A 27,072-nucleotide genomic window follows, 5' to 3' on the forward strand; every position below is an offset into this window, starting at 1 on the left:
CTCTCTCTCCCTCCTTCTCTCTTCTCTCTTCTCTCTTCTCTCTTCTCTCTCTCTCTTCCCACCCCCCCACCCCCCAAATAGCCACCTTAAGGGCTTCCCATGGCATGGAGAGTGAGACAGACTCGTTCTTATTAAACTTGACATATTCCTGATCCAAAAGTACAATAGACGAAGGGGGGGGTCACCACCACCACCACCGATCCTCTCTGTCCCATCTGCTCCAGAAATGCTTACCACGCCTTTGCTTTTTCTGATGGCGCCATCAACTTGGGCTGAGCTCGATCAACTTTTGGATGTAGCACACAGTTTAAATCTCCCCTCCCCACCCCCCAAAATATTTGTTGATGTAAGTCCAAGTCAGGACTGTAGGCTAGGAACCTCCTAACAAACCCTGCATCATTCCAATTTGGCACATAGACATTGACCAGAACCACCGATGTGCCTGCCAAAGACCAGCTGACTATCACCTATCTACCGTTGGGGTTGCCCATGGTCTTGGTGAACCCAGTTATTGATCAATATCGTTTCTTGCTCTCGCTCTCGCTCTCGCTCTCGCTCTCGCTCTCGCTCTCGCTCTCGCTCTCTCTCTCTCTCTCTCTCTCTCTCTCTCTCTCTCTCTCTCTCTCTCTCTCTCCCAACACACATATACAAGGCACCCCAATACCCTTTGCCACCCGAACAATCAAAAACCTCAAGAACCACCAAATTAACTCAAACCATTCCCATATTATTTTAACAAAGGCCTCCGCCTCCTCCGGTGCATTGAAATAATAGTCCATCTACTCATGAGTTACTTGAAGCCTCGCCGGGTACACCACCCCAAACAAACTCCTCTCATTAGGGCCTTGTTGAAAGCAGCCCACTCCCTTGCCAGTTCAGTTCCAATATTTACAACCCTATGCTCCTTTGCCCACTTCAGGACCCGTTCCTTCTCTTGGAAGCTGTGGAACCTTACAGTGACTGCTCGTGGTGGTTCATTTGGCCGGGGCCTCTGACAGAGTGCCCGATGGGCCCTGTCCAGCTCTGGAGGGGACGTGAATACACCCTCCCCCCATCATCAAGCCAAACATCTACGAACAGTACACGGTGAAAATCGGGCCTTCCACACCCTCTGGCTATCCCACGATTTTGAGGTTTTGCCCCCTGAGCAGTTTTTGAGGTAGTTAACCGTAGCCCTCCGCATCTTATTCCCACGGCCATCCGATAGATCTCGGTCTCCAGCGAGGCAATTTGGTCAACAAAGCCGTCTCCACCACACTATGCTCCTTTACCTTCTGTGAGATTTTCTGCAGCTTCGACCGTATGGGACCCAGGGCCTCTTCTATCAACTTTAGAAGGTCCCCAGACATAACTTTCCACTGCTCCTTGAACTCTCTCAAATTTGGTCGCCAGAACACCAGCAAACACATTGGCCATTATTGGAGTGGCTAGGGATCACAGGATCAGCCTTCGCCGTTTTCTCCACGGGAACCTCATGAAGTTGCTGAATCCATCGACGAAGTTCTATCCGCAGGTTTCTTTCCTTTAGTATTTCTTTAACATGAGCACCTTATATTATCAATTAGATGGGAGTTTTCATAAAAATAATCCCAGAAACTGGGCATAAAAAGGCCAAAATCAGCTACCCTGTCGGAAGCGACCACTCCCTACATGCTGCCACCAGAAGTCGGCACACTAAAAGAATGAGCCAAATTCATTTTCACTTAATTTATAACTGTAGATATTGTACCACAATGTCGTTCTTTATATGCTGCACTGAGGCAGTTGAAACAATAATGAGTCTGAGGATTCCAGATTCTAGTCCTGTTGCAGGATTTGAGCACATCACTCTAGGCTGACACTCTGTGCAGTTCTGATGAAGTGCCGCACTGGCGGAGTAGCTGTCTAATATTTACCCGTGGCTAAAATGTACTTGCAATGCAATAGATAGAGCCATTTTAAAATGCAGTAATGTCAATTGTAGTGACATTGTCAGCTAATAAAAGATTATTGATTCAATTAGGCTGTTTAAAAATTAAAATTTTTTTTTTTTTTTAGAGTCGCCAATTATTTATCTTTTCCAATTAAGAGGCAATTTAGCGTGGCCATTCCACCTACCCTGCACATCTTTTGCGTTGTGGGGATGAAACCCACGTAGACATGCAAACTCCACACGGACGGTGACCCAGGGCCGGGATTCGAAACCGGGTCCTCTGCTCTGAAGTTTCAGTGCTAACCACTGTGCCACAAGCCGACCTATTAAATCACTCCGATCAAAATACCTTCATTGTAATTAATTCTTTAGTTTGATTGCCTCTGGTCATTTATTTTCTTTCAGTAAAATAAGGAAAGAACATCTTCCATATGTTATTTATATTTTTAAATATGTGTTTAGGTGGAAGAATTTGTCGAGAAAAGAAGATTATCTTTGGCATGTAACCTGATACATGTGTACATGAGTGTTTTATAAATCTCTTTGGGAGGCTTGGAATGAAGTTGGTTTCTCCTCCATGGGAAAATTACTTCTCTTGCTAAATATTCACATCATTTTCTTTGTTCAGAAATGTTTTTTTTCTTTCCTTGTTTGTTTTGTAAAGTCATGCAGAAGAGATTTTGCGGTGCCTTAAAACAAAATATTTCCAAGAACTGCAAGACTTGGAGGTGGATGGACAAAAGATTGAGGCCCCACAGCGTTTGAGCTGGTAAGAAATTTGCACAAAAAAAGTGGCATTGAAGTTGTTCTCTTCAACAATTGGGTTAAAATGGCAAATTCTCTTGCAGGTATCCAAGTGAATTAGCTTGGCATATTAACATTAGCAGGAAGATGCTGAGAAAGTCACCAGTCTTGGAGAAGTTCCACCAGTTCCTTGTTAGTGAGACAGAGTCTGTAAGTATTCAGGAATGCTTCACTTCAAAAAAAAAAACCAACACCGATGATGTGGAAAGATGGAAATGGAAAAGAACCAAGTTCTTAATTTACTCCATAAATTGCTGAAGAAAGGAATTTTGTCAAAGTTTTCGTCTTGCACTCATCAAGGCAATCGCAAGAATACCAATGTCAAGGGAAACAGCAACTTTAAACTGTATGGGAAGAGTGTACTGATCGGTTGGCAATTGGACTCTTATCGAGGTGTTGTCATGAAGAATGCTTTGTTCATGGTGATTGGCAGTAAGTGCCAGGCATTGTTTGAAAATTTCAACTAGATAGCTTGACTCTGGTTAAGGCATCACCCTGAGGAATGCACATTCTCACATTGCACCCCACCAGCCTTCGTATGCAAGGCATAATCCTCCGCCATTTTCGCCAACTCCAGTGTGATGCCACCACCAAACACGTCTTCCCTTCACTCCCTCTGTCAGCATTCCGCAGAGACCGTTCCCTCTGAGATAATCTAGTCCACTCCTCCACCATACTCAACACCCCTCCCATCACCCATGGGACCTTCCCATGCAATCGCAGAAGGTGTAACACCTTCCCCTTTACCTCTTCCATGCTTAATATCCCAGGCCCAAAGCACACATTCCAGGTTAAGCAGCGTCTCACTTGCACCTCTTCTAATTTTGTCTATTGCATTTGCTACTCCCAATGTTCCTCTATATCGGAGAGACCAAAAGCAGACTGGGTGATCGCTTTGCTGAGCACCTTTGGTCTGTGCATTCAGGACCCTGACCTTCCCGTTGCTTGCCATTTTAATATAAGACCCTGCTCCCATGCCCACATATCTGTCCTTGGCCTGATGCAATGTTCCGGTGAAGCTCAATGCAAACTGGAGGAACAACATCTCATCTTCCGGTTAGGCACGCGACAGCCTTCCGGTTTCAACATCGAATTCAACAACTTCAGATGATTAGCTCTACCCCACCTCGACCCATTTGGTTTTTATCCCATTTCATTTTAACTGATTTTTACCATTTCTTTCTCTCTTGTCTATCTTTCTATATATTCACCTCCACCCCCCCCCCCCCCCCCCCCCCCACCCACACATCTTAACCACCTTTCGTTACCCTTTCTCCCCTTTGCTTCAGCTTCCCCTCTGCCCGCATCTACATCTGTCACAGTTTACCTTCTGATGTTAGTTTCTCTGAAGTTTGGCCTTTCACACATTTTGTTCTTTCTGGGGGCTGCCATTAGCACTCGTTACCCTAGCTTTCTGTGGCTATTAGCACCCTGTTTCTCTGGGTTTCTGTGGCGATGACTCATCTTTCGTTCTCACTCCACAGTATAAATATTTCCCACTTTCTCTATCTTTAGCTTTGACAAAGATCATCTGGACTCGAAACGTTAGCTCTTTTCTCTCCCTACAGATGCTGTCAGACCTGCTGAGATTTTCCAGCATTTTCTTCTTAACGGCCGTCACTTATTTGGTTCAGCTTGTCATCAAGCCCAAAAGATGTTCTACCTATCACACAAATGAGTAATGTGGTATATGAATTTCCGTGCCAGTGTCATGCTATTAATGTAGGCGGCACATCCCAAAGACTGATGGATCATCTCAAATGCATGTGCCTGCCCTGTTCGCAATGAGAAAGGTAGAGAATCTACCCAACCAGCCCATGCTTGTAAAATTAAAACACTGTCCAACATTAGATGTGATCCTGCGATGGGTCTACATTTGCTAAACAATCATCCGTGCGCTAAAACTTACACTGACGACCAATTTAAGATTGTTATTTGAGCTGACAATGTAGCGCATTTGCGTGTACTGGAAACTAAATATATATACATATTAATACACCAAGCACTTTGCACACAAATAGAACATGTAAACATATTGCACCTGTTTCACCTAAACAAAATAAGTGTCAGCCATTCGCTGGTTTATTTTTCAGGGCAGTGCCATGACCAATCATAATCAAGCTATTTGGTTTAAATTTGTCAGTCCCCTTAACAGGTGCATTCCACATGGCAACACCTCGACCAATCAGAGTCCAGTTGCCAACCAATCAGCACTCTCTCCTCATACAGTATACAGTTGTTTGTTCCCTGACATTAATGGTTCTTGTGAATGTCCAAATGAATGCAAGATGAAAGGCTTCGACAAAATGTTTTTTTTTCAATAACACTCAAGTTCTTTTTGTACTCTATGAATGTTTCTCTTAGTTTATGAATGGATCATCATTTTAAAATAAAGAAATTGCATAGCTTAGTTAATATCACAAATACAAAAACACGGAATATATTTATGCTGGGTATTTTGACTTTTATTTATTTGTAAATTTGTTTTTGGTGTAATTTGTAGGATGATATAAATACAGTAATTTTCTTCAAATCTACAAGTTTTTACATTTAATGGAAACTTCATTAAACATGCAGGCAATTTTGAATGGAGGGGTGGGGTGTGGCCCGGGGGAACTCTCTGGGTACTTACCCTTGTGGCACTGCTCTCCAGTACGTAGGGTGTGCCCCACAGCGCTAACGGCGATGCCCACATCACGCCAGTTGCGCCTGACTGTGCTGATCGGGTGCTGGTGGCCACGTCTTGGGCGCAGGAACCCCCTCCGCTCTTCCATTGCGGATGGTGCACATAACGTAATGCAGCGCGCATCATCCGGGTGTTGCGCGCTGACGGCACCGCTCTGGCGCCACGCCCACTGCGTTTCTCGCGGCGCTGTTGCTGGCCCCTTTTTCAGGGCTTGAATCGATGCTGCCGGCAGCCCGTTTGCACCGTCGTGAAACTCGACGGCATTCATGACGGCGCGGACACTCTGACGCAGCATCGGAGAATCCCACCCATTATCTCCAAATTTACAAATGATGCAAAGTTGGATGGGAGGGTGAGCTGTGAGGAGAATGCAGAGATGCTTCAGCGGGATTTGGACAGGCTGAGTGAGTGGGCATATGCATGGCAGATGCAGTATAATGTGGATAAATGTGAGGTTATCCACTTTGGCAGAAAAAATAGGGGTAGATTATTATTTGAAAGTGTAAGTTGAGAGAGGTGAATGTTCAGCGAGGCCTTGGTCTTCTCGTGCATCAGTCGCTGAAAGTATGCGTGCAGGTACTGTAGGCAGTAAAGAACACAAATGGTATGTTGGCCTTCATAGCGAGAGTATTTGAGTATAGGCATATGGATGTTTTACTGCAATTGTATAGGGCATTGGTGAGGCCATACCTGGGATATTGTGTGCAGTTTTGGCGTCCTTATCTGAGGTAGGATGTTCTTGCTATGGACTGGGTGCGGCAAAGGTTTATCAGGCTGATTCCTGGGATGGCGGGACTAAATCGGTTAAGATTATATGAATTGGAGTTTAGAAGAGTGCGAGAGGAAAATTTCTCATAGAAATTTATAAAATTCTAACAGGATTAGACCGGGTAGATTTAGAAAGAATGTTCCCAATGGTGGGGGAGACCAGAACTAGGGGTCATAGTTTGAGGACTGAGGTGAGGGAGAAATTTCTTCACCCAGAGCGTGGTGAATCTGGAATTCACTACCACAAAAGTAGTTGAGCCAAAATGTTGTGTCATTTCAAGGAGGAGTGAGAGAGAGCATTTGGGGCTAAAGGGATCAGTGGATATGGGGGAAGGCTGGACCAGGATATTAAACTTGATAATCAGCTATGATAATGAATGGCGAAGCAGGGCCAAAGAGCCTCCTCCTCTTTTCTAGCATGTTTCTGCGTAAATGGCCTGGACTGGATATTGTGGTAGCTTGGCCACAAAAGGTAGTTGAAATGCGTTAATGTTAAATTTAATCTTCTTTAATATATGAAAATAACAAAGTTTAAAATACAGCATGGACTCAAAAATGGGAGCAGCTAGTTAATCATTGAAATAACAGTAACAGAATAGAATTGGAGCTAACGGCAGTTATATACAAACATACACAGGTAACAACAGCTAACAATGTCACAGCACTTACTGATGACATCAGCAATAGATTTAAATAAGAAGATGCATAATAATAAAACTCGGAACAGATATAGCAGTACGGTTTCAATGTTTACAGATGACACTAAACGTGGCAACACCACCACAAACAATGAGCATGTTGATTGTAGCCTTCAGGAGGACATATGTAACATGGTGGGACACTTGGCAGGTGCAATTTAATGTGTTGAATGTGAAGTGATGCACATGGGAGAAATAACATGGAGAGACAGTTTCATCCAAATGGTACGACTTTAAGGAAAGGCATGTGTAAGATCCGAGGGACCTTGGAAGTGCATATTCACAATACTCTGAAGGTGGCAAAACAATTTGAAAAGGTGGTTAAGAAAACATATGGTTATTTGGTTTTGTAAATGGAGTCATTAAAGGCTAATCATGGAAGTTGCTCAGCCTTACAAGCTGGAGTATTGTGTGCAATACTGGTCACTACACTTCAGGAAGGAGGAAAGGCACGTAGAACTTTACTAGACTGACACCAAAGATGAGGGACTTTAGTTACATTGAGTGATTGGAGAAACTGGGATTGTTCTCATTTCATCCATGCCTTTGTCACCTCTAGACTTGACTATGTAGGCATACCCCTGGCCAACCTCTCGTTCTACTCTCTGTAAACCTTAAGTCATGCAAAACTCTGCCCGTGTCCTTACTTGCGCAAGTCTTGTTCACCCATCACTCCTCTGCTTCTTGACCTACACAGACTCCTTGTTACGCAATATCTTGTTTTTAAAATTTTCATCCTTATTTTCATATCTCCATGTCTTTGCCTCTGCCAGTCTCTGTAAACATCCAGTACTTGCAACCCTCTGAGACTTGTGACCTCTTCTAATTCTGGCCTCTTGAGTATCCCCAGTTTTTGTCGGTTCACCACTAGTATGCCATGCTCCTGAGCTGTGGAATTCCCCTGCGAAGCCTCTCCATCTCTCTCTCTCCTGAAAACCTACCTCTGACCAAGCTTTTGGTCATGTGCCCTAATATTTGCTTGTGTGGTTCAGTGTGAAATGTTACTCTGTAACACTCCAATGAACTAGCTTTGCATACATTATTGCATTGAAAATCGACACATACACTAAATCCTTGTGGCTGAGTTGGCAGGACAGCAATTTGGGATGCTGAGCAAGGCCAACAGCATGGTTTCAATTCCCATACCAGCTGAGTTTATTCATGAAAGCACCGCCTTCTCAACCTTGCCCCTCACCTGAGGTGTGGTAATCCTCAGGTGAAATCACCACCAGTTAGCCGCCGCCGCCTGCCCGCCCGCTCTCAAGGGAAAAACAACCTATTATCATCTGGGACTATGGTGACTTTATTGTACTTGGTAAAGCAGAGAAGGTTAAGAGGAGCCTTCGCAGAGTTATTAAAAACTATGGGAGGTTATGTTATGACCAAGTAGGGAAGTAAATGTTTCCTCTGGAAATACACCAGTAAGCAGAGGTGGTAGATTTAAAATAATTGGCAAGAGGACTAGGGAATGTGGAGAAATTTCTTCACGCAGAAAATTGTTAAGATCAGGAGCACACTACCTGAAATGTTGGTAAATCTGATTCCATCGGAGCTTTTTAAAAGACAAATGGATAAGTAATTAACAAGGGCTAATTTACACCATTGAGGTGCGGGATTAAATAGGACAGTTCTGCCAAAAAACTGGCTCAGACATAATTGGCCCAGATGTGTGTAAAATTGCAAGATTAACTCTTCATGGATTATAATTAAAGTGCCCCATATACCCAAATTCATCCTTTAAAAATTCCAAAATCGTTTATTCTCCCACTTGATTAAGCCCATCTCCTTTACTTTAAATTGTAGTTTGGGGCTTTAATATGCTTTCAGTCATGTAATTTCTGTCTCCTTTTTCCAGGGAAATATCAGTCGCCAGGAAGCTGTCAGTATGATCCCTCCTTTGCTGCTTGACATTAAGGCTCATCATAAGGTAACATAGATTCTTGTTTATGTACAGAAACAATAGTTCTGTACAGAAAAATATTTAATTTCTTCTTTGCGGTCAGTATTTCAAAATAAATCACCTGAATTCTGCTAGATTTGAAAATCACTAGAGGGTGCAGTTATGTTACTACTTTTGAATCATTGTAAAGTAGTTCTGGATCAACCTAGATATAGCGACATGATTTGGCGCTGAAGCCATAAGGTATATGATGCTTGTCAGTAGATAATGGACGCTAGGTCGAGTCACCTAGCTTACTTTCTGTTTCTGCATGGACCAATTTGCATTGTGAAAAAACTATTACGTTCTGTGAAAATGGACACAGCCTTCTGGAAAGTAGATTCTGAAAAAGCAATTGGTTTTATTCTGTGAAAGGTTTTTGAGGTCCCTTGGAGAGGTGTCGGAAGAAATTATAAGTCAGCACTTTGAGCTTTTGCCAAAGGTCCTTTAATTAAACACTAAGTTGGTTGGGGGAGTTGGAGAGACCACAATCACTCCAAATGTCCCCGCTTTACAGAGGTAAAGGCAGGCAATTTATATGATACAGTAAGCAATATCTAGGACAGAACGCATTCTTTAGATTAGCAAGAGACAGAAAACTGAGCAGGCCGGAGTTAGATTTTAATACCAGGCCTTGGGTTCCTTGCCTAAGAAGAATAATAATTGTATGCTGTCAGCAAAACAATGTGCAGCTGTATGCCTGTTTACATTGTATGACCGTCTGACTATTTCATACAGAACTTCTTGACTGAAATAAGGCTAAATATCCATCATGCTTTGCCAAGTGCCTATTTCCATGAAATATAGTCAAGCAGCTGGTTAAAATGAATACAGGGTATTAAGGCAACTAATCCGCCGACTAAAGTCCCTTCTACAAGAGGACATTAAGAGATAACTGTACTCTTTCTGGAGTAGCATTGAGGTGAGACCAAATAGCTTCCTCTTCATGCAGGACATTAGATGTAAATGAGTTGGCTTCTTGCAACAGTTCAGCAGCTTATTGATTTACCTGTTCTCTGGTCCTGATCTGCAAATGAACAAATGATTTAGTTTCATAATTTGCGATGGTGGAATATGAGCCATCTCTGGGTTGTGAGTCCGATATCCTAAATAATACACTACATTTTCCATAATTGAAGGTATAGGAGTACTATTTCAATGTTTACAGATGACAAATCTTGGCAACACTATTAGTGAGTATGTTGATAATAGTCTTCAGGAGGACATGGACAGTTAAGATGTGAAGAGACTCGACAGATGCAATTTAATGTGGTACATGTGAAGTGATGCACTTGGGAGAAATAACATGGAGAGGCAGTTTAATCTATTTGCCACTATAAGGATAGGGTTGTGCAAGATTTGAGACACCTTGGAAGTGTCTATTTACGAACAGAAAAAAAAATCAAGGAACATTGACCAAAGTAACAATAGGTTGTGGAAATTATAAGTTTGCATCTTAGAAGTGTCATCTTTTGTTTCTTTTTAGTAAGTGTGAGGGAAATGCTGGCGTAACCTCCCCTAGAATGGACTCTGGCTTTCTATAAAGTTGGGAGTAATTGAGGTGAAAATTATTTGGTGTGAAAGAGGAAATGTGTAAAGGAGATGGGCAAAATTTGATGGAGATCAAATTGTAAAATAACCAAAGGAATGTGGAAAGCCTGAGATTAGATCTGCCAAGAGCAAGAGGTTGTAACTGTTGCCTAGACTTGGGATTTAAAATCTGTTCTTCCTGTTTGCCAAAACACAATTCTAATTATTCATGTAAAGGCATGGAGGTCAGGATGTAGTGATTCAGCCATTCCCTTAGAAAGGAAATGATTCAAAGCTATTGATTTATGTTTTTATGAAAATCGAGGAGAGTTGTAGAATTCCACCTTCAAAATCCATTGCCATAAAGCAACATTTGACTTTGTCATCTTTAGTCAGTGGCCTTAAATGATGTACCTGAGTGAAATCCAAATTTTAACACTTGGACAGTATGTGGTTTCTGAACTTAAGAATTCCGAGAGCTGAGTTCAATTTCAAAATGATGATGATCTTCTTCCATGTAGAGAAGTTGGAATGCTGTCAACTATACTTTATTCTCCATCTCACACGTTTTGCTTTCAAAGTGTAAATTGTTGGATTTTATTGTTGCGTGGTATTTGTTTGTTGGTAGATTCATAGTTGAATTATGCTGTAAATTCAGTAAACATGTCAATGTGCAAAGTTTTTGTTCCTTGTTAGATTCTTGATATGTGTGCAGCACCCGGATCAAAGACTGCTCAGCTGATCGAGATGCTGCATTCTGACATGAATGTTGCTTTCCCAGGTAATTATCCTTGTTCTGATGGAAGGGCATTCAAATTTTTCAGTGTGGAAGATTTCACTTCAGTATTTGTTGCTTAAAAAAACGACCTCCTGCTACAGCATTAAAGCCTGTTAATAGAAATTTGCCATTTCAATTCAGTGACCTGCCAAATTAAAAGTGAGATGTTTGTTAATCCTAATTTAGCATGAATCCCAAGTATTTTTCAAAAGGATTTTATGTTCCAAATTTGGTTTGATTGGCAATTTCCTTAATGATTATCTATGTCAGGTTACATTGCAAATTGATTTCCCTTCAAAAACGTTTCTCCAAAATTGACATCTTAAAATGTTGAATTATAAAGTAGCGAGACACAAAAGGCAATCAAATGAAAAATGCTATATACCATATTTCTGTGTTAATGTTCTGACTATGCAAACAGACAAAGTACATTTTAAAATATGTTCTCTTTTTTATGGTCTTAATTTTTCTAATTTATGTACTTAAAATGTTGCTACTGGTTTACCTCTATTTAATTAGAATTATCAGTGCACTCTTTCCCTTTTGTTTCTAGTAAAATATGATGTATGTTTTCAATCAGCATTGTTTATTTGTTTTACAAACAAGTGTAGAACATAAATTGCTTTTGTGCGACTACAGTTGCCAATGGCTAGTGGGAGGCCTAACTAGCTCTTTGCATATTACCTGAAGCATGATCCAACTTGATGGTGTTACTAAAACTATTTATCTTTTTACTTTCAACCTATTAATATTATGGCTTTTATTTATTCCCAGTGATGGGGAAGTGGGGTAGTTGAAAATGCACACAGAATCACAGCTGCTGAAACATATTCAGGCTATTTGCAACCATTTACTGATCACAATGTGAGATTATTTTAACACAACTAACATTAATTTGGAAACTGATTTTAATTCTAGACAAACTGAATTGGATTTGAAGCTGAATTATTTTTTCCTGAAATGGTTGAGGGTCGACTTTGGAGTGGTTGGATTTGTAAACAATTGGGCTTGATCCATAAATTGCAATTTTGGCAGATTTGATTCATAGGTAGTCCCTAAATCTGCAATTGATTTCTCCCGCAATTCATCTTCGAGGGGCACCAATAAGTTATAATAAGGGAGTTAAAGCTATTTTTGTTTGTTTTCTACTTGGCAGAATGGGACGGATTATAAATATTATTTTATGATGGTGTAAAGAACCCCGCTGATGTTAAATGCGAGGGCATCCCCAAAACCCAGAAGGGTATCTTGGAACCCCTGTTCTTGGTGTACATTTTCAATTTGGAATATTGTGAGAAAAGACATGCAAACCAGGGAGGAATAGTCCAGTTGTTGTGATCAATTAATAAGATAATATTTATTAACTTAAAATAGGCAAAAGAACACAACAAGAAGGACTATAATATACTATAACACTTAATTACACTAATGGCTATATACACATGCCGTATTACATGAAGTTACTCCTTGGCTCCCAAAGGCCCCTTTGTTCCAAAACAATATCAAATATTATCTAACTCTATGAGCTTAATCCAGCAGATAATTGCCCCACACTGCTTATTTGGCCATGTTTGGGGAAAACTGCCTTCCGTTTCAGAAAAAGTTTTGGAGCTTAGCTGAGTGCTCGTTTAGCAATAACCTGTTTTTGGGCGACTGTTTCTGCAGCTAGGTGTTGCTGTGATGGTAGCTGCTGCTATGTTCCTTTCCCCAATTATTATGCTACGGATATATCATTCTTTCCTTTTGTTACCCACCCTGTGGATCCAGCTTTTAGCATATATGTGTAATTTTCCTCATCTCCACACTTTGAAGTTACCTCTTCTATAATATTTTCTCCTACTCACCTAGGTAAACACTTGCTTTTCTCACTGATATGCTAATTTGCTTATCAAACTCCCTGCAGACAGCTGCCCTTATCAACCCCCTTTTATAATTCATTCTATCCCAATTTCACTTTCTAAATCTTAATTTTCCCTTATTCTTAACAGTGGAATAAAAGTAGATGCAAGCTAAAGCTAATTTCCTTTTGACCGATAGAATAATATTATGAAGGATCTTTTGAAGGCTGAAATAATCAAGGCGCATAGACTGAAAAAAAGTGATGTTTCAACAATGCAATATTTGTATTTCGCTTTCAGCACATTTTAATACTGGAATACTAATGTTTCATTTTCTTTGTTTTGTAAGAGGGTTTTGTGATTGCTAATGACGTTGACAACAAGCGGTGTTACCTGTTGGTTCATCAGTCAAAGCGCTTGCACAGCCCTTGTATAATGGTAGTAAATCATGATGCATCAAATATACCAAGATTACAGATGGTGGGCACTGATGGTCAAAGGAACATTCTCTTCTATGACAGGATTTTGTGTGATGTACCATGCAGGTACAGTAGAATTTTTCTATGGTGTGAATGCCATGAGAATGTATTACTGTCTTTTAGAAGCTTTCAGCACTTCCTTCATTGCAGCTAAAAATGCAACATTTGGTTTCATGTCATTCGCAAATGCAAATTTCCACAAGGATTCTTTTTCAAACTATTTTTATTCTGAAAATGTTCAATTTATAACGAACAAAAAGGTCAATCAGATTTATACAATTCTTATAAAACTTTGCGGGCAGCATAATGACACAGTGATTAGCATTGCTGCGTTACAGCGCCAGGGACCCGGGATTGATTCCGACCTTGGGTGACAGTCTGTGTGGATTTTACATATTCTCCCCGTGTCTGCGTGGGTTTTCTCCCACAGTCCCAATAAGATGCCAGCAACCGAGGAAATGAAGAGCGTCCCTTTCGCACAAAGACCTGTACCTGCAAATACCTAAAAACATTCCCTCCTGGGAGTTGGAACTTCTCCACCTATTCCTTCAGCCCAGCAAACCTACCCTCCAGGAACAAATCTGTAAATCTCTCTGCTCCCACATTCTCCCAGATCTTATATGTCATATCCATATCAGCTAGTTCCTATAGATCGGCACCGGAAGTGACATAAACTCTAATTTAAAGTGCTGTCTAAATTGGTTCCATGTTATCAGACGGGCTGTTACCACTGGGCTCGCAGAGTACCTGGTCAGAGAGAATGGAAGAGGAGCAGTAACAAGTGTCCTAAAACTTGAACCTAGACAGGAAGCCTCCTCCATCTGCCTCCAACCCGATCCTGAATCCTTGACCCACCCCCGCATTTTCTCAATGTTTCCTGCCCAGTAATAATTAGGTAATGCCAACCCCTCCGACTGCCTATCCCTCTGCAGGAATGTCCTCCAAACCCAGAGGGGTCTTACCCATCCAAACAAAAGTCGAAATTAAGTTATTGACTCTACTTAAAAAAGTTTTTTTTTTTTTTTAAAGATTTAGAATGAAAGACTGCAAGACATTGAAACACAAACAAGAACATTGGAAGAATGGTCATCTTGACCACCTGAACCCTTCCCACCAAGGACAATGAAAGGGCATCCAATCTCTTCAGATCATCATTCACCCCCTCTACCAGACTGGCCAGGTTTAACTTGTGTAACAAGGCCCAGACGTCAGCCACCTGTATTGGCAGGTACCAGATACTAATCCTGGCCAGAACAGTTGCCTCTCCTGACCAACTCCCTTCCCCGGAGGGTTCACCGGAAAAACCTCACTCTTGCCCACGTTCAATCTATATCCTGAGAAGGCACCAAACTTTCTAAGCACCTCTATTATCTTTCCCACATTAAGAGAGCTGGTCTGTGAGATACAGCAATAAATTATCCGTGTATAGTGGCTCCCTACCAGCCAGTGAAATGGCCAACATTTCAATCGCCAAAGTAAATGATAACGGGGAAAGTGGATATCCCTGCCTTGAATCCCTATACAACCGAAAGTATCCCGAACTTAATGCATTGGTACGAACACTCAGTTGGGGGGCCACAAAATGAATTTAGACCCAAAGCCAAACCGCCCCAGTACCTCAAAAAGGTACCTCCACTCCACCTAATCAACCGCTTTTTCCACATCCACGGAAATGATTACCTCATTCAGACGTCTCCTAATGTTGACCGACAACTGCCGATCCTTAACAAAACCTGTCTGATCCTCAGATGTTATCACCGGCAGCCACCCTTCTAAACGAGTTGCCAACATCTTGGCCAACAGCTTTCCCTCAGCATTCAATAAAGAAATAGATCTGGGCTTCTGTCGCAATGACCGGAGGACCCATCCCACTTCGGCAGGATTTGCGAAGAGCCCCTCCCCCACTAGCTTCCCAAACATCTTCACCACATAGTCAGTGGTATTCACACCTTCTATGCTCTCCGGCAGCCTAATTATCCTGAAATTATGACATCTGGAGCAAGTCGCCAAGTTGCAGACCTTGGCCTTCAATATATTCTGTCCCTTTAGTGCTACCTCTGCCTCCAAGGAGGCAATCTGATAACTATGACCCATGACTGTCTCCTCCACCTTCGGAATTGTTGAGCCCTGTACCTCCAGCTGTTATTCCATTCTGTCCAGAGCTGCACGAATGGGCTCAATAACGTTTGCCAGATCATCTGTGACCTCCTGCCTCTGTTTCCTGAACTCCGCCACCTGGAATTCCTCTCCGTTGTCCACTGAGAGGGCAGCGATGCACAGAGGTCTCCGCCATTCTTTCTGTCCTGCGACACAAGGTCCTTCTAAGCCAAATGAGGACCCCTTGCTTGAATTGTTCCTCATGTTATGTGTGACTGTTCACCTCATGGCCCCCATTGGAAATCTCCTTCCACACTGATTCATGGTAATTTCATAGTTATCCTCTTTGAAATCCTCATATCTCCATGTGGTACTTTACCAACTTGTTATCAAGAGGAGGAAATGTAATTCTATTTTGTGTGGCGTAGTTTGCCCTTTTTATTATGTTTTATGTTTAGACTTAAACCTAAATCGATGCTTCCTTTGGTGGTGGCGAAGGTTAAATAGTGAAGTACAGACTGCTCATAGTTAAAATTTTGTGAGCATTTGCAGGATGTTAATGTCACTGAAGTAATAGTTTTGAGAAATAATTAGTTGCTGCAGAACATTGAAGATGTAGTTCATCATTTTTCTTTATGTAATTTCAGTACATTGTTGAACGGAGGATCATCAAAATCCCATCCAAATAAGCCTTTTGTAGGAAAGGTTAAAATTCAGTATCTTTTGGTGTGCGTATGTGTGGCGTGTTTATATACATGCCTCTCTCTTTTGTACACTAATACAGCTACTAGGTTGTGTGAAGAGAAGTCCAGATTTTTTGTTTTCTCCCTCACTATGGCGAATAGTTTGCGACCTCCGCTTTGCATTCTTCTGCTATATTGCGTTGAAAGGTGGATTTCTCTTTTCTGAACTTTGTTTTGCCATTCCAGTAGCCAATTATTCATCCAAAGCTATTGTATTGCTTTAACCTGCAATGATTTTAGGAAAAGCCATTTAAGCAGTACTAGCCATTGAAAATTTAACTTTTGCTAAGTACAGAATTTGGTATTTGAGGCACTCCGAACTCACTCTCTGTTAAGCTGATCTTATGATCCAGGACCAGACCCCATCATTTGCTAGGATACCGGGCAGGAATCCGAATCACTTTTTATTCAAACTTGTAAGACTGTAAGGAAAGGATACTTCGCTCCAGGAGTGATTCCATTTTAAAACAAACTTTATTATTAACAGAGTATTAAACTACATTTGACAGCACAGAAATATAGCTTACAATTACCAATTAAACAGTTTAACAATAAAATGAAACACTTTGATTCCTAACTGCTACCTTCTTTATCTCCAATCAAGCAAACCCCATCACTGGTCAAAACCCACTTTTAAATAAAGTGAGAACACACAGGATTACTTGCCAATCTCTGAATAAAGAAATCCTTTTTAAAGACTGTTTGGGGAGAGAGTGATCCTGTCAGGAAACAGACTACAGATTCTTATCTGTGTCTGAATACTGCTCAACCTGAGAGACCTTTGCAGAAGCTGCTGTTCAGTTCACAGCCAAATCTAAACTGACTGTTAGAAACCTGGGGCGAGATTCTCCCAAAGGGAGACAAAGTCCCGACGCCGGAGTGAAAACCGGAGTGTTTCACTCCGGCGTCGGAGACTGATCCCAGCCCCCTATTGCGGGGTCGCATCTTTTACGCGCGCTGGGCCTTGGCACCACGTAAAAAGCAGCACCACGTAAATGACGCGGCCGATGTCGCGTAAATGACATCACCTGCGCATGCGCGGTTGCCGTCCTCCCCGAGGCCGCCCCGCAAGAAGATGGCGGATGGATCTTGTGGGATGGCGGAGGAAGGAGGTCCTCCTTTAGAGAGGCTGGCCCGCTGATCGGTGGGCCCTGATTGCGGGCCAGACCCCATCGGAGGCCGCCCCCCCCCAGCATTCTCGCACAGTTCCCGCCGCCAGGTGTGGACGGCGCCCGCGGGAACCGGTCGTGTCGGAGCGGTTGCTCGGCCCATCTGGGCCGGAGAATCGGCGCTCGCCTTTTGCAAGCGGTGATTCTCCGAGCGGCCCGGTGCGATTCTCGCGGCGCTGGTTTTGGGGGGGTGGGAGAATCTCGTGCGGGTGTCGGGGCGGCGTGGCGGGACTCGCATGGCGCTCCGGCGATTCTCCCACCAGGCCCGAGGGGGGGGAGGAGAGAGAGAGAGAGAATACCGCCCCTGGCTCCTCCCATTACTACATCAACTTTATCCCACTTAAATCCAATTACCTAATTATTAATTATGTATTCCTCTGAAATCATAACACCCATTAGTCTCTCCTTTCAACCATAAGCATTGGTTTGAAATAACAATGATCTCACTTTTACAAAATCTTAATTGCACCCCTTTGCAATCACGGTAGTGTCTGTCTTTCTTTTAAACCAGAATTTAAAACGAATACTGCAGCGGATATATACACACTCTACCCAGACATTTAAAACCATACTGCAAATACATATATATATACCAAAATCTTACATTCATCAGATGCACAAAACTGCCTCTGTCCAGGAGGATAGAGATACTTACACCATAGATGTTTGTCATACAATTTGCTACCAGACACTGCTTTCCTGTTTCTTCGGAGATTTTTTCCCTATTTCCCTGCAGCACCCCAACCTGTTGATCTTCTCAAATCAATAGCCTATCTCTGGCATAAGCTTGCCTTTTGTGGAAATAATAACATACAGGACTAGATTTTGAATTTGGACTGCCTGTACATTACGCCAGTCTGTCTGCTTCTCTTTCTGAATGTTGTGAATGTATTTATTTATGATTACAGTGGTGATGCAACCTTAAGAAAGAATATCGATGTGTGGAAAAAGTGGACAACCAGCAACAGCTTACATTTGCATGGGTAAGATTCATCATTTTTAAATTCCTTTTTATAGGATGTGGGCATTGCTGGTTAGGCCAGTATCTATGCCCATCTCTAGTTGCCCATCAGAACGTGGTGGTGAACTGCCTTCTTGAACTGCTGCAGTCCCTGAGGTGTAGGATCTTGACCCAGCAACATTGAAGGAGCAATGATATATTTTCAAGTCCGGATGGTGAGTGACTTGGAGCAGAACTTCCAGGTGGTGCTGATCCCAGATATCTGCTGCTCTTGTCCTTCTAGATGACAATGGTCGTGGGTTTGGAAGGTGCCGCCCAAGGAACCTTGGTGAGTTCCTGTAGTGCATCTTGTGGATGGTACACACACGTCTGTCATTGTTCGTCTGTGGCGGAGGGGTTGAATGTTTGTGGAAGGGAGCCTTTTAGATGGTGAACGGGATTTGGTAGGATTAGGAGGCAAGTTAGTCACCAAAGGATTCCTAACCTTTGACCTGCTTTGGTAGCCACGGTCCAGTTTAGTTTCTGGTCAATGGTAACCCCCAGAATGTTGATTGTGGGGGATTCAGTGATGGTAATGCCATTGAATGTCAAGGGGCATTAGTTACTCTCTTGTTGGAGATGGTCATTTCCTGGCACTTGTGTGACATGATTGTTTGCCACTTCAGCTCAAGCTTGGATATTATCCAGGGCTTGCTGCATTTCGACATAAACTGCTTCAGTTTCTGAGTCATAAATGGTGCTGAGCATTGTGCAGACATCAGAAAACATCCATACCTTTGACCTTTATGATGGTCATTGAGGCAGCTGAAATGGTTGAATATTGGAAATAATCCTGAGGAACCCCTGCGATGATATCCTGGAGGTGAGATGATTGACCTCCCAACAACCACAACCAAGTTTCATTTCTAAAGAAATTGGTCTATTTTAGCAAAACAATTTGGCAACAAGAACTGCCTGTAATGGATTTTTGAGTTTAAGCTGCTATGAATTAAAGTCTAGTTCAAGAACCAACATGGATACAGAATGGGCTGGTTGAATCTGCTCGTTAAAGTGGAACTATTTTGAGGATCTGGTGGAAAAGGCCAAGGCACTGAAGATTATTGGGATTTTAGGAAGGCATTTAGCATCGTCCCAAGCAATTGACTGATTTTCAAAGTGTTAGCCAGGAGGATAGACGGTCAATTTTGGACTGAGCAAGAGTGGTGATATGTGGAAGGTGTTTTGAATGGAAACCAGTGAGAGTTCCACAGGGATCCATATTGGGGCCACAGTTAATCTTTCTAAATAAGTAGAAATGCAATATTAGACAAGGTATGCTCACCCATCCAGCAAAACTAGTCCTTTGACGAGCGGCACCTTTCCACCTTGTTTACCAGTATCCGCTTAGATGACATAAAGAATAATGGTTCTTAGTAACTGCCGATTTGTAGCGGCCTGTATCGGACTCTTAATTTAATTTACTTAAAACCAATAGTTAGTTCCCTTTTAAGGGCATTATATGAATAAACAGTATATAGTTTTCACAGTGATGAGCTAAATTTTCTCTACTCACCAATCATGAAAAATTAAATGCGGCATGGGGCGCAGTGGTTAGCACTGGGACTACAGCGCTGAGGGCCGGGATTTTCTTTCCATGTCTGCGGGGGTCTCACCCCCACAACCCAAAAATGTGCAGGTTAGGTGGATTGGCCATACTAAATTGCCCCTTGTAAAAAAAAAAACGGAATTGGGTACTCTAAATTTAAAAACAAAATCATGAAAAATTAGGAGAATATATAATGTCTGAGGAAAGGTTTAATTCTCTACCCGAACTATGTAAATCTGATTCCGACTTTTAAAACTCGAGCAGCTTTTCGTTGTGGTCTGCTAAAACCATTTAGATCTATGTGTAGGCAAGTTTCATTTCAACATAATTAATCCATAATGGACATAAACATTGAAGGCAAAATAATTTGTGTTGTTTTGTTGTAATTTCTATACCACTTGTTCCATTTTTTAAATCCTTTCATCAGATGAGAGCATTGTTGGCAAGGCCAGCATTTGCTGCTCATCCCTCATGTCCTTGAGATAATTGTGATGCTCTGCTTCCTTGAACTGCTGCACTATCCGGTGTGAGTACACTCTATAGTTCTAAAAGGGAGGGAGTTCCGGGATTTTTATCCAGTGACCATGTAGAAACGGTAATGTAGTTGCAAGTCGGGATGCTGAGTAGTTGGAGGGGAACTTCTATATAGTGGTATTCCCATGTGTTTGCTGCTCTTTTCCATCTAGATGGTAGTGGTCTTGGTTTGGAATGTGCTGTCGAAGCACATGGTGACTTGTGTCATGTAGCTGGTGCACAGGAGCTACAGAATTCCAAGCCTCTGACTTGCACAGTATACGGTTGATCCAGTAATGTTTCTTGTCCATGGTAAACCACCAGCACCCCAAAAAGTTGATGGTGGTGGATTCAGCAATGGCAATGCTGCTTCATGTCAAGTAGCAAATGTCTGAAAATTAACTTGACACTGAAACAATATATTATTCACTCATGTATTGTATAATTGAAGCTAATGTGATTTTTATTTAGTTCTATAGTCACTATATAACAGCACAAGCTGATAGAAAAAACAATGGTTCCCTATCATCAATGGATACCCCTTGCAGGAGATGGTCGTCATCTGGCACTTTTGTGGTGAAATATTACTTGCCATTTATCAGTCTAAAACTGAATGTTGTCCAGGTTTTGCTGTATATAGCGACAAACTGCTTCAGTATCTGGAGTCATAAATGATGCTCAGTGCTGCAATTGTCTGTAAGCATGCCCACTTCTGACTTTATGATGGAGGGAATGTCATTGATAAGCAGCGAAGGATGGTTGACTCGAGGGCACTATTCTGAGGAATTCCTACAGCGATGTCCTGGCACTAATGAGTGGCCACCAACAATCCTACAACCATTTTCCTTTGTGCTATGTATGACTCCAATCAGCGGAGAGCTTTCTCTCTGATGCCCATTGATTTAAATTTAGTTAGAGTTCCTTGATGCTATACTCTGTTTTTGACATCAAGGTAGCATTTGACAGTCATTCTCACTTCACTTCTTAAATTCAGCTCTTTTGTCCATGTTTGAACAAAGGCTGTAATGTGGTCAGGACCCTGGTGGAACCCAGGTAAGTGCCACTTGATGACACCGACCACCACCGTTTAATGATTGAGAGTACATAGAACATAGAACGATACAGCGCAGTACAGGCCCTTCGGCCCACGATGTTGCACCGACATGGGAAATCAAAAAAACAAAAGCCATCTACACTGATGGATTTGACCTTTTTGTGGACAGGACATGCCTGAACAATTTTCCACATTGTCGCGTAGATGCCAGTATTGTAGCTGGACTGAATCAGCTATGTTCTGGGGCTCAGCTGGTTCTGGTGAACATGTCTTTAGTAGTACTGCCAGTACCTTCAGCTGATTACTGATATTACGTTGGAGTGAACCAAATTGGCTAAAGATTGGCATCTATGATGCTCGGGGGCTTGGAAGAAGGTTCATCCACTCAGCACTTCGGCTTCAGCCTTACATTTTGCACTGATGTGTTGGTGACCCCCATCGTTGAGGATGGAGGTACTTATGGAGCCTCCTTCTCCAATTAGATGTCTATGACTATTCAAAACTGGATGTGGTAGAAATTTGATCTGATGCATTGGTTGTGGGATTGCTTTACTCAGTGTGTAGCATACTGATTCTGCTGTTTTACATGCACATTATCCTGTGTTGTAACTTAACAGGTTGGCACCTCAATTTTAGTATATCTGACGATGCTTCTGCAAGCTCCCCTTAGCTCCTCTTTGAGCCAGGGTTGATCTCCTGACTTGATGGTGATGGACAGATTGAGGGGGTGGTCCAAGAAATTACTCATTGTAGTTGAACATAGTTCTGTTGCTGCTGATAGCCCATAGTGCCTCATGCGTGCCCAACTTTGATCTGCTAAACCTGCCCTGAATCTGTTCCATTAACACATTGACAGGGTTGCATAACCTGATGGATGGTATGCTCAGTGCGGTACCAATACTGTCCTGGAAAGATAAATCTCGCCATGTAGGTTGATGAGGGCAATAGGTGAAGGAGGTTTTCCCTCTTGATGGTTCCTTTGCGATCTACTGGAGGCTCAATCTGGCAGCCATGTTCTTCAGGACTCACCCAGCTTGGTCAGTTGAGGTGCTATCGAGCTGCTCTTGGTAATGGGCAATAAAATCCCACACATTCTGTGCCGTTGCTACCTTCTGATTCTTCAAAGTGGTTCAACATGCAGGAATACTGATTAATCAGCTGAGGAAGGGTGGAAGTGGTAATTGCAGAATTGTTACAACACAGAAGGCCATTCTTCCCATCATGTCTGTTCTCTGACTGAGGAGTTCATCTTGCACCATTCCTCTACCGTCTCCCTGTAATCTTGCATGTTCTTCCTTTTTCAGAGATGAATCCAATTCCCTCTTGAATACCTTGATTGAACCTGCCTCACCAAACGCTTGGCAGCGTGTTCCAGATCTCTCACCTTGCTGTATGACGTTTCTCCTTGCCTCCATTGTTTCTTTGGCCAATTGCCCTAAATTTGTGCCCCCTCATCCACAAGTGGGAACAGTTTTGCTCTACCTACTCTGTCCAGATCCCTCATAAGTTTGAATATCTCAATCAAATCTCCTCTCGCCCATCTCTCCTCCAAGGAAGACTGTCCCAACTTCTCCAATCTATTTACAGAATTGGAGTTCCTCATCCCTGGAACCATTCAAATCTTTCCTACACGCTCTTAAGTATATTTTCTAAAGTGTAGCACCCAGTTCAAGCCGAACCGTTTTAGACACGTTCAGCATAACTCCTTGCTCTTGTATCTATGCCCCTATTAATAAAGCCTTGGATACTGTTGCTTTATTAACCAATTTCTCAATCTGTCCTGCCATTTTTAATGACCACCTCCGAGTCCAAAGAAGATTGGAAATTATGGCTGCAATTTCCACTCTCACTTCCCTCTGTCCTTGGATGCATCTTTTTCGGTCCCAGTGCCGTATCATTTTGTTTGCTCTTCCCCATACCTTTTTTATATTCACCATGCTTCTCAGTTGTTTTATCAACCTGTCATAAATATAGTTTTTCTTCTATATTTTAATCGTTATCTCTTTCACCATCCAGGGCGTTCCATATTTATTTGCCTTGCGTCCCATTTGTGGGAATATACCTTGACTGCACCTGAACGATTTCATCTTTGAAAGTAGTCCATTGCTCAGCTACCTTGTTTCCTGCCATCCTATGATTGCAAGTTAAATGGCCCAGATCTTTTCTTATCCCATTGAAGTTGGCTTTGCCCCAGTTAATTATTCATACCCTAGATTGTTATTTGTCCCTATCACTATCCCCTCAATGTTTTCCTACTAACACTTGATCTACTTAACCCACCTCATTTCCAAGAACACCTTTTGTGTTGGGCTGGATGTGTACTGCCATAGTACATTTTCCTGAACACACTGTAGAAACTCTTGACCTTGCTGCCTTGCAGTATAACAGTATAGAACCGCAAATGTAGCTATCCGAACAACTGCCGATATGCAAAAAATTAACTTTTTCTCTTAAAGTGGACAATGGAAGAATTTTAACTCCCTATTAATTGAGTGAAAAAAGCTTGTTCAGGGAGTTGCTGCACTGGTATGTTGGCGTGCTATCTACTTCACGTACCTTAATTTCCCATACTCTTGGTGGCTTAGTTTAGCTCTCTGGCAGCTTCACTAGCACACCTGAACTTTAAATCCAGCACAGCCTGTCTGACTTTTCCGAAAAATAGCTGAGATAGTTGATGAAAATTATTTGCATTTGAATGAAGTCCAAGAACAAAAAACAATACAGCAAAGGAACAGGCCCTTCGGCCCTCCAAGCCTGTGCCGACCATGGAACCTGCCTAAACTAAAAGCGTTTGCACATGGAGTCTGTATCCTTCCATTCCCAACCTATTTGTATATTTGTCTAGATGTCCCTTAAATGCTGCTATCGTACCTGCTCCCACCACCTCCCCAGGCAGCGCGTTCCATATATTTACCACTCTCTGTGTAAAGAAACTTGCCTCGCACATCTGTTCTAAACTTTTCCCTGCGCACTTTAAACCCATGTCCCCTAGTACTTGACTCTCCTACCCTCGGATAGAGCATTTGACTATCCACTCTGTCCATGCACTCATAATCTTGTAAACCTTTTATCAGGTCGCCTCTCAACCTCCATCGTTCCAGTGAAAAGAGACCGAGTTTATCTAACCTCTCCTCATAGCTAATGCCCTCCATACCAGGCAACATACTAGTAAACCGCTTGTACACACTATTCCAAATGAGGCCTAAATAAGGTCCTGTTTTGCTGCAACATGACTTGTCAATTTTTATATTCAATGCCCCGACCGATAAAGGCCAGAGTGCCGCATGCCTTCTTGACCACCTTATCCACATGCGTTGCCACTTTCCGTGATCATTGGACATGCAAGCCCAGATCTCTCTGCCTGTCAGTACTCGCAAGAGTTCAACCATTTGTTGCGTGATTCATACATGTATTGGACCTTCCAAAGTGCATTACCTCAACACTTGTCCGGATGAAACTCCATCTGCCATTTCTCTGCCCAAGACTCCAAACGGTTTATATCCTGCTGTATCGTCTGACAATCCTCTTCACTATCCGCAACTTTACCAATTTTTGTGTCGTCTGCTCAGACCAGCTACATTTCTTCCAAATCATTTATGTACACCACAAACAACACAGGCCCTAGAACTGATCCCTGTGAAACGCCGCTAGTCACAGCCTTCCGTTCAGAAAAGCACCCTTCTACTGCTACCCTCTGTCTTCTGTGCCCAAGCCAGTTCTGTATCCAACTTGCCAGCTCTCCTCTGACCCCATGCGACTTCACCTTTTATACCTTCTACCATGAGGTGTATCTTGTCAAAGGCTTTACTGAAGTCCATGTATACAACATCTACTGCCTTTCCCTCATCTGTTCTCTTTGTCACTTCCTCTTAGCTATGTATTCTCCCTGGGAGTATATTTTCAGTAAGGATAAAGGCAGCAGTGCCATTGAAGAAAAAACTACAGAAGTTAAAACCAAGCAGAAGAGTTGAGAATTCATCAGCGTGGACTAAAAATGAGAGACAACTGAAAATAACACACTGTCAGATCCAGCTATGTTAGCATCAATAAAAAAGACAGCTGAAGCTCCTTGGCATTCTAGAAATGCTTGAAACTCTGATGAATAGAAAACACTTCAATATGTATTCATATTCTCTTGATTTTGTGTATCCCCTATTCACTGAATTATGATTTAATTCTTTTTCAGAAACCTGGCATGGACTCTGTCCCGAGGTTGCCGGTTTTGAAACGCACTACCTAGATTATCCCAGTCTGTATTCAGATAATTACAGTCCCCCATTATAGCTACTCTTTAATTCATGCAACCCCTCTGTAATTTGCTTGCAAGTTTGATCCACTGCATCGTTCCTATTAGGTCAGTGTTTTTCAAACTTTTTTTCTGGGGACCCATTTTTACCAACTGACCAACCTTTGGGACCCATGCCGGCCGACCTTTGCGACCCACGCCGGCCGATCTTCGCGACCCACCGTTTTCTCTTACCTTGTTTGCTGCTGACTAAATGGAGGAATCGAAAGCACGTGATGCCGACGTTCGGGGGCCGGGACCTGCTCGCTGCCACCCTTCAGGCAGGAAGATTACATAGAATTTTTAAAAAAAAATCTTCTGCGTCTCTGATTGCGCAAATTCGCGGCCTTCAGCTGCAGCAGCCGGCTTTTATATTCAATTTTTATTTATTTTTTGTAAATTGTACCAATGTTGCACGGCACGTTTAATCAAAGAGACCAATGCTCATGTCATCGTCAGACTCTTCAGACTTTTCCTGTTTCTTCTCTTCCTTTTTCTCTTCAGCAGCAACAGGGCAGCGGTGGAGCTCTGGTATGAGCGGGCACGCTCACGCAGTGCGGCCGCATTTTTTTAATATGGTAAAAAGGCCTCTCGCAGCCGGCATAGTTAAAAGCCGGTTGCTGCTCGCTCTGCCCAGTTCGGAAGGACGGGCAGCAAGGGAAGGGTGGTGGGGTTGTTTTATTAGCACGAGATGGAATAATTACGATCGTGGGTTAGAAGATGTAGAATCTATATGGGTGGAGGTATGAAATAACAAGAGGTAGAAGACACTGATGGGAGTAGTCCATAGGTGCCCAAACAATAGCTATACTGCAGGATGGTAAATAATTCCAGAAATAATGAGGCAGTGTAAAAAAAGGCAGTACATTAATCATGTAGATTGTGGAAATCAATTTGGCAAAGGTAACCATGAGAAGAATTCGTTGAGTGTATTTGGGACAGTTTCCAATAACTATGTTGTGGATCCAACCGGGGTTCAGGCTATTCTGGATCTGGTAATGTCTAATGAGGCAGGTTTAATAAAAAATCTTGAGTGAAAGATCCCTATGGAAACCGTGACCATAATACGGTAACATTTAGCATTCAGTTTGAGAGTGAGAAACTCTGGTCAGAACCACTATGCTAAACTTTTAAATAAGGGTAATTACAAAGGAATGAGGGTGGAGTGGGCTGGGCCAGGAACTTTGCAGATAGATGGTTGATCAGCAATGGCAGACGTTTCTGAAAATAGTT

The 27,072-nt window shown here is 42.4% G+C and overlaps 1 protein-coding gene across 1 annotated transcript in view; it reads left to right on the forward strand.

Moving 5' to 3' along the window:
* Nucleotides 1-27,072, forward strand: part of nsun2 (NOP2/Sun RNA methyltransferase 2) — a 62,596-nt gene that overhangs the window by 9,449 nt on the left and 26,075 nt on the right. The window contains exons 3-8 of the mRNA XM_072509485.1: nucleotides 2,577-2,681; nucleotides 2,761-2,866; nucleotides 8,724-8,795; nucleotides 11,034-11,118; nucleotides 13,303-13,498; nucleotides 18,350-18,424. Coding sequence (XP_072365586.1) covers nucleotides 2,577-2,681; nucleotides 2,761-2,866; nucleotides 8,724-8,795; nucleotides 11,034-11,118; nucleotides 13,303-13,498; nucleotides 18,350-18,424 — 639 coding nt within the window. The remainder of the gene's footprint in view (nucleotides 1-2,576; nucleotides 2,682-2,760; nucleotides 2,867-8,723; nucleotides 8,796-11,033; nucleotides 11,119-13,302; nucleotides 13,499-18,349; nucleotides 18,425-27,072) is intronic.

The sequence above is a fragment of the Scyliorhinus torazame genome, chromosome 6 (assembly GCF_047496885.1).
Source record: "Scyliorhinus torazame isolate Kashiwa2021f chromosome 6, sScyTor2.1, whole genome shotgun sequence".
Lineage (NCBI taxonomy): Eukaryota > Metazoa > Chordata > Chondrichthyes > Carcharhiniformes > Scyliorhinidae > Scyliorhinus > Scyliorhinus torazame.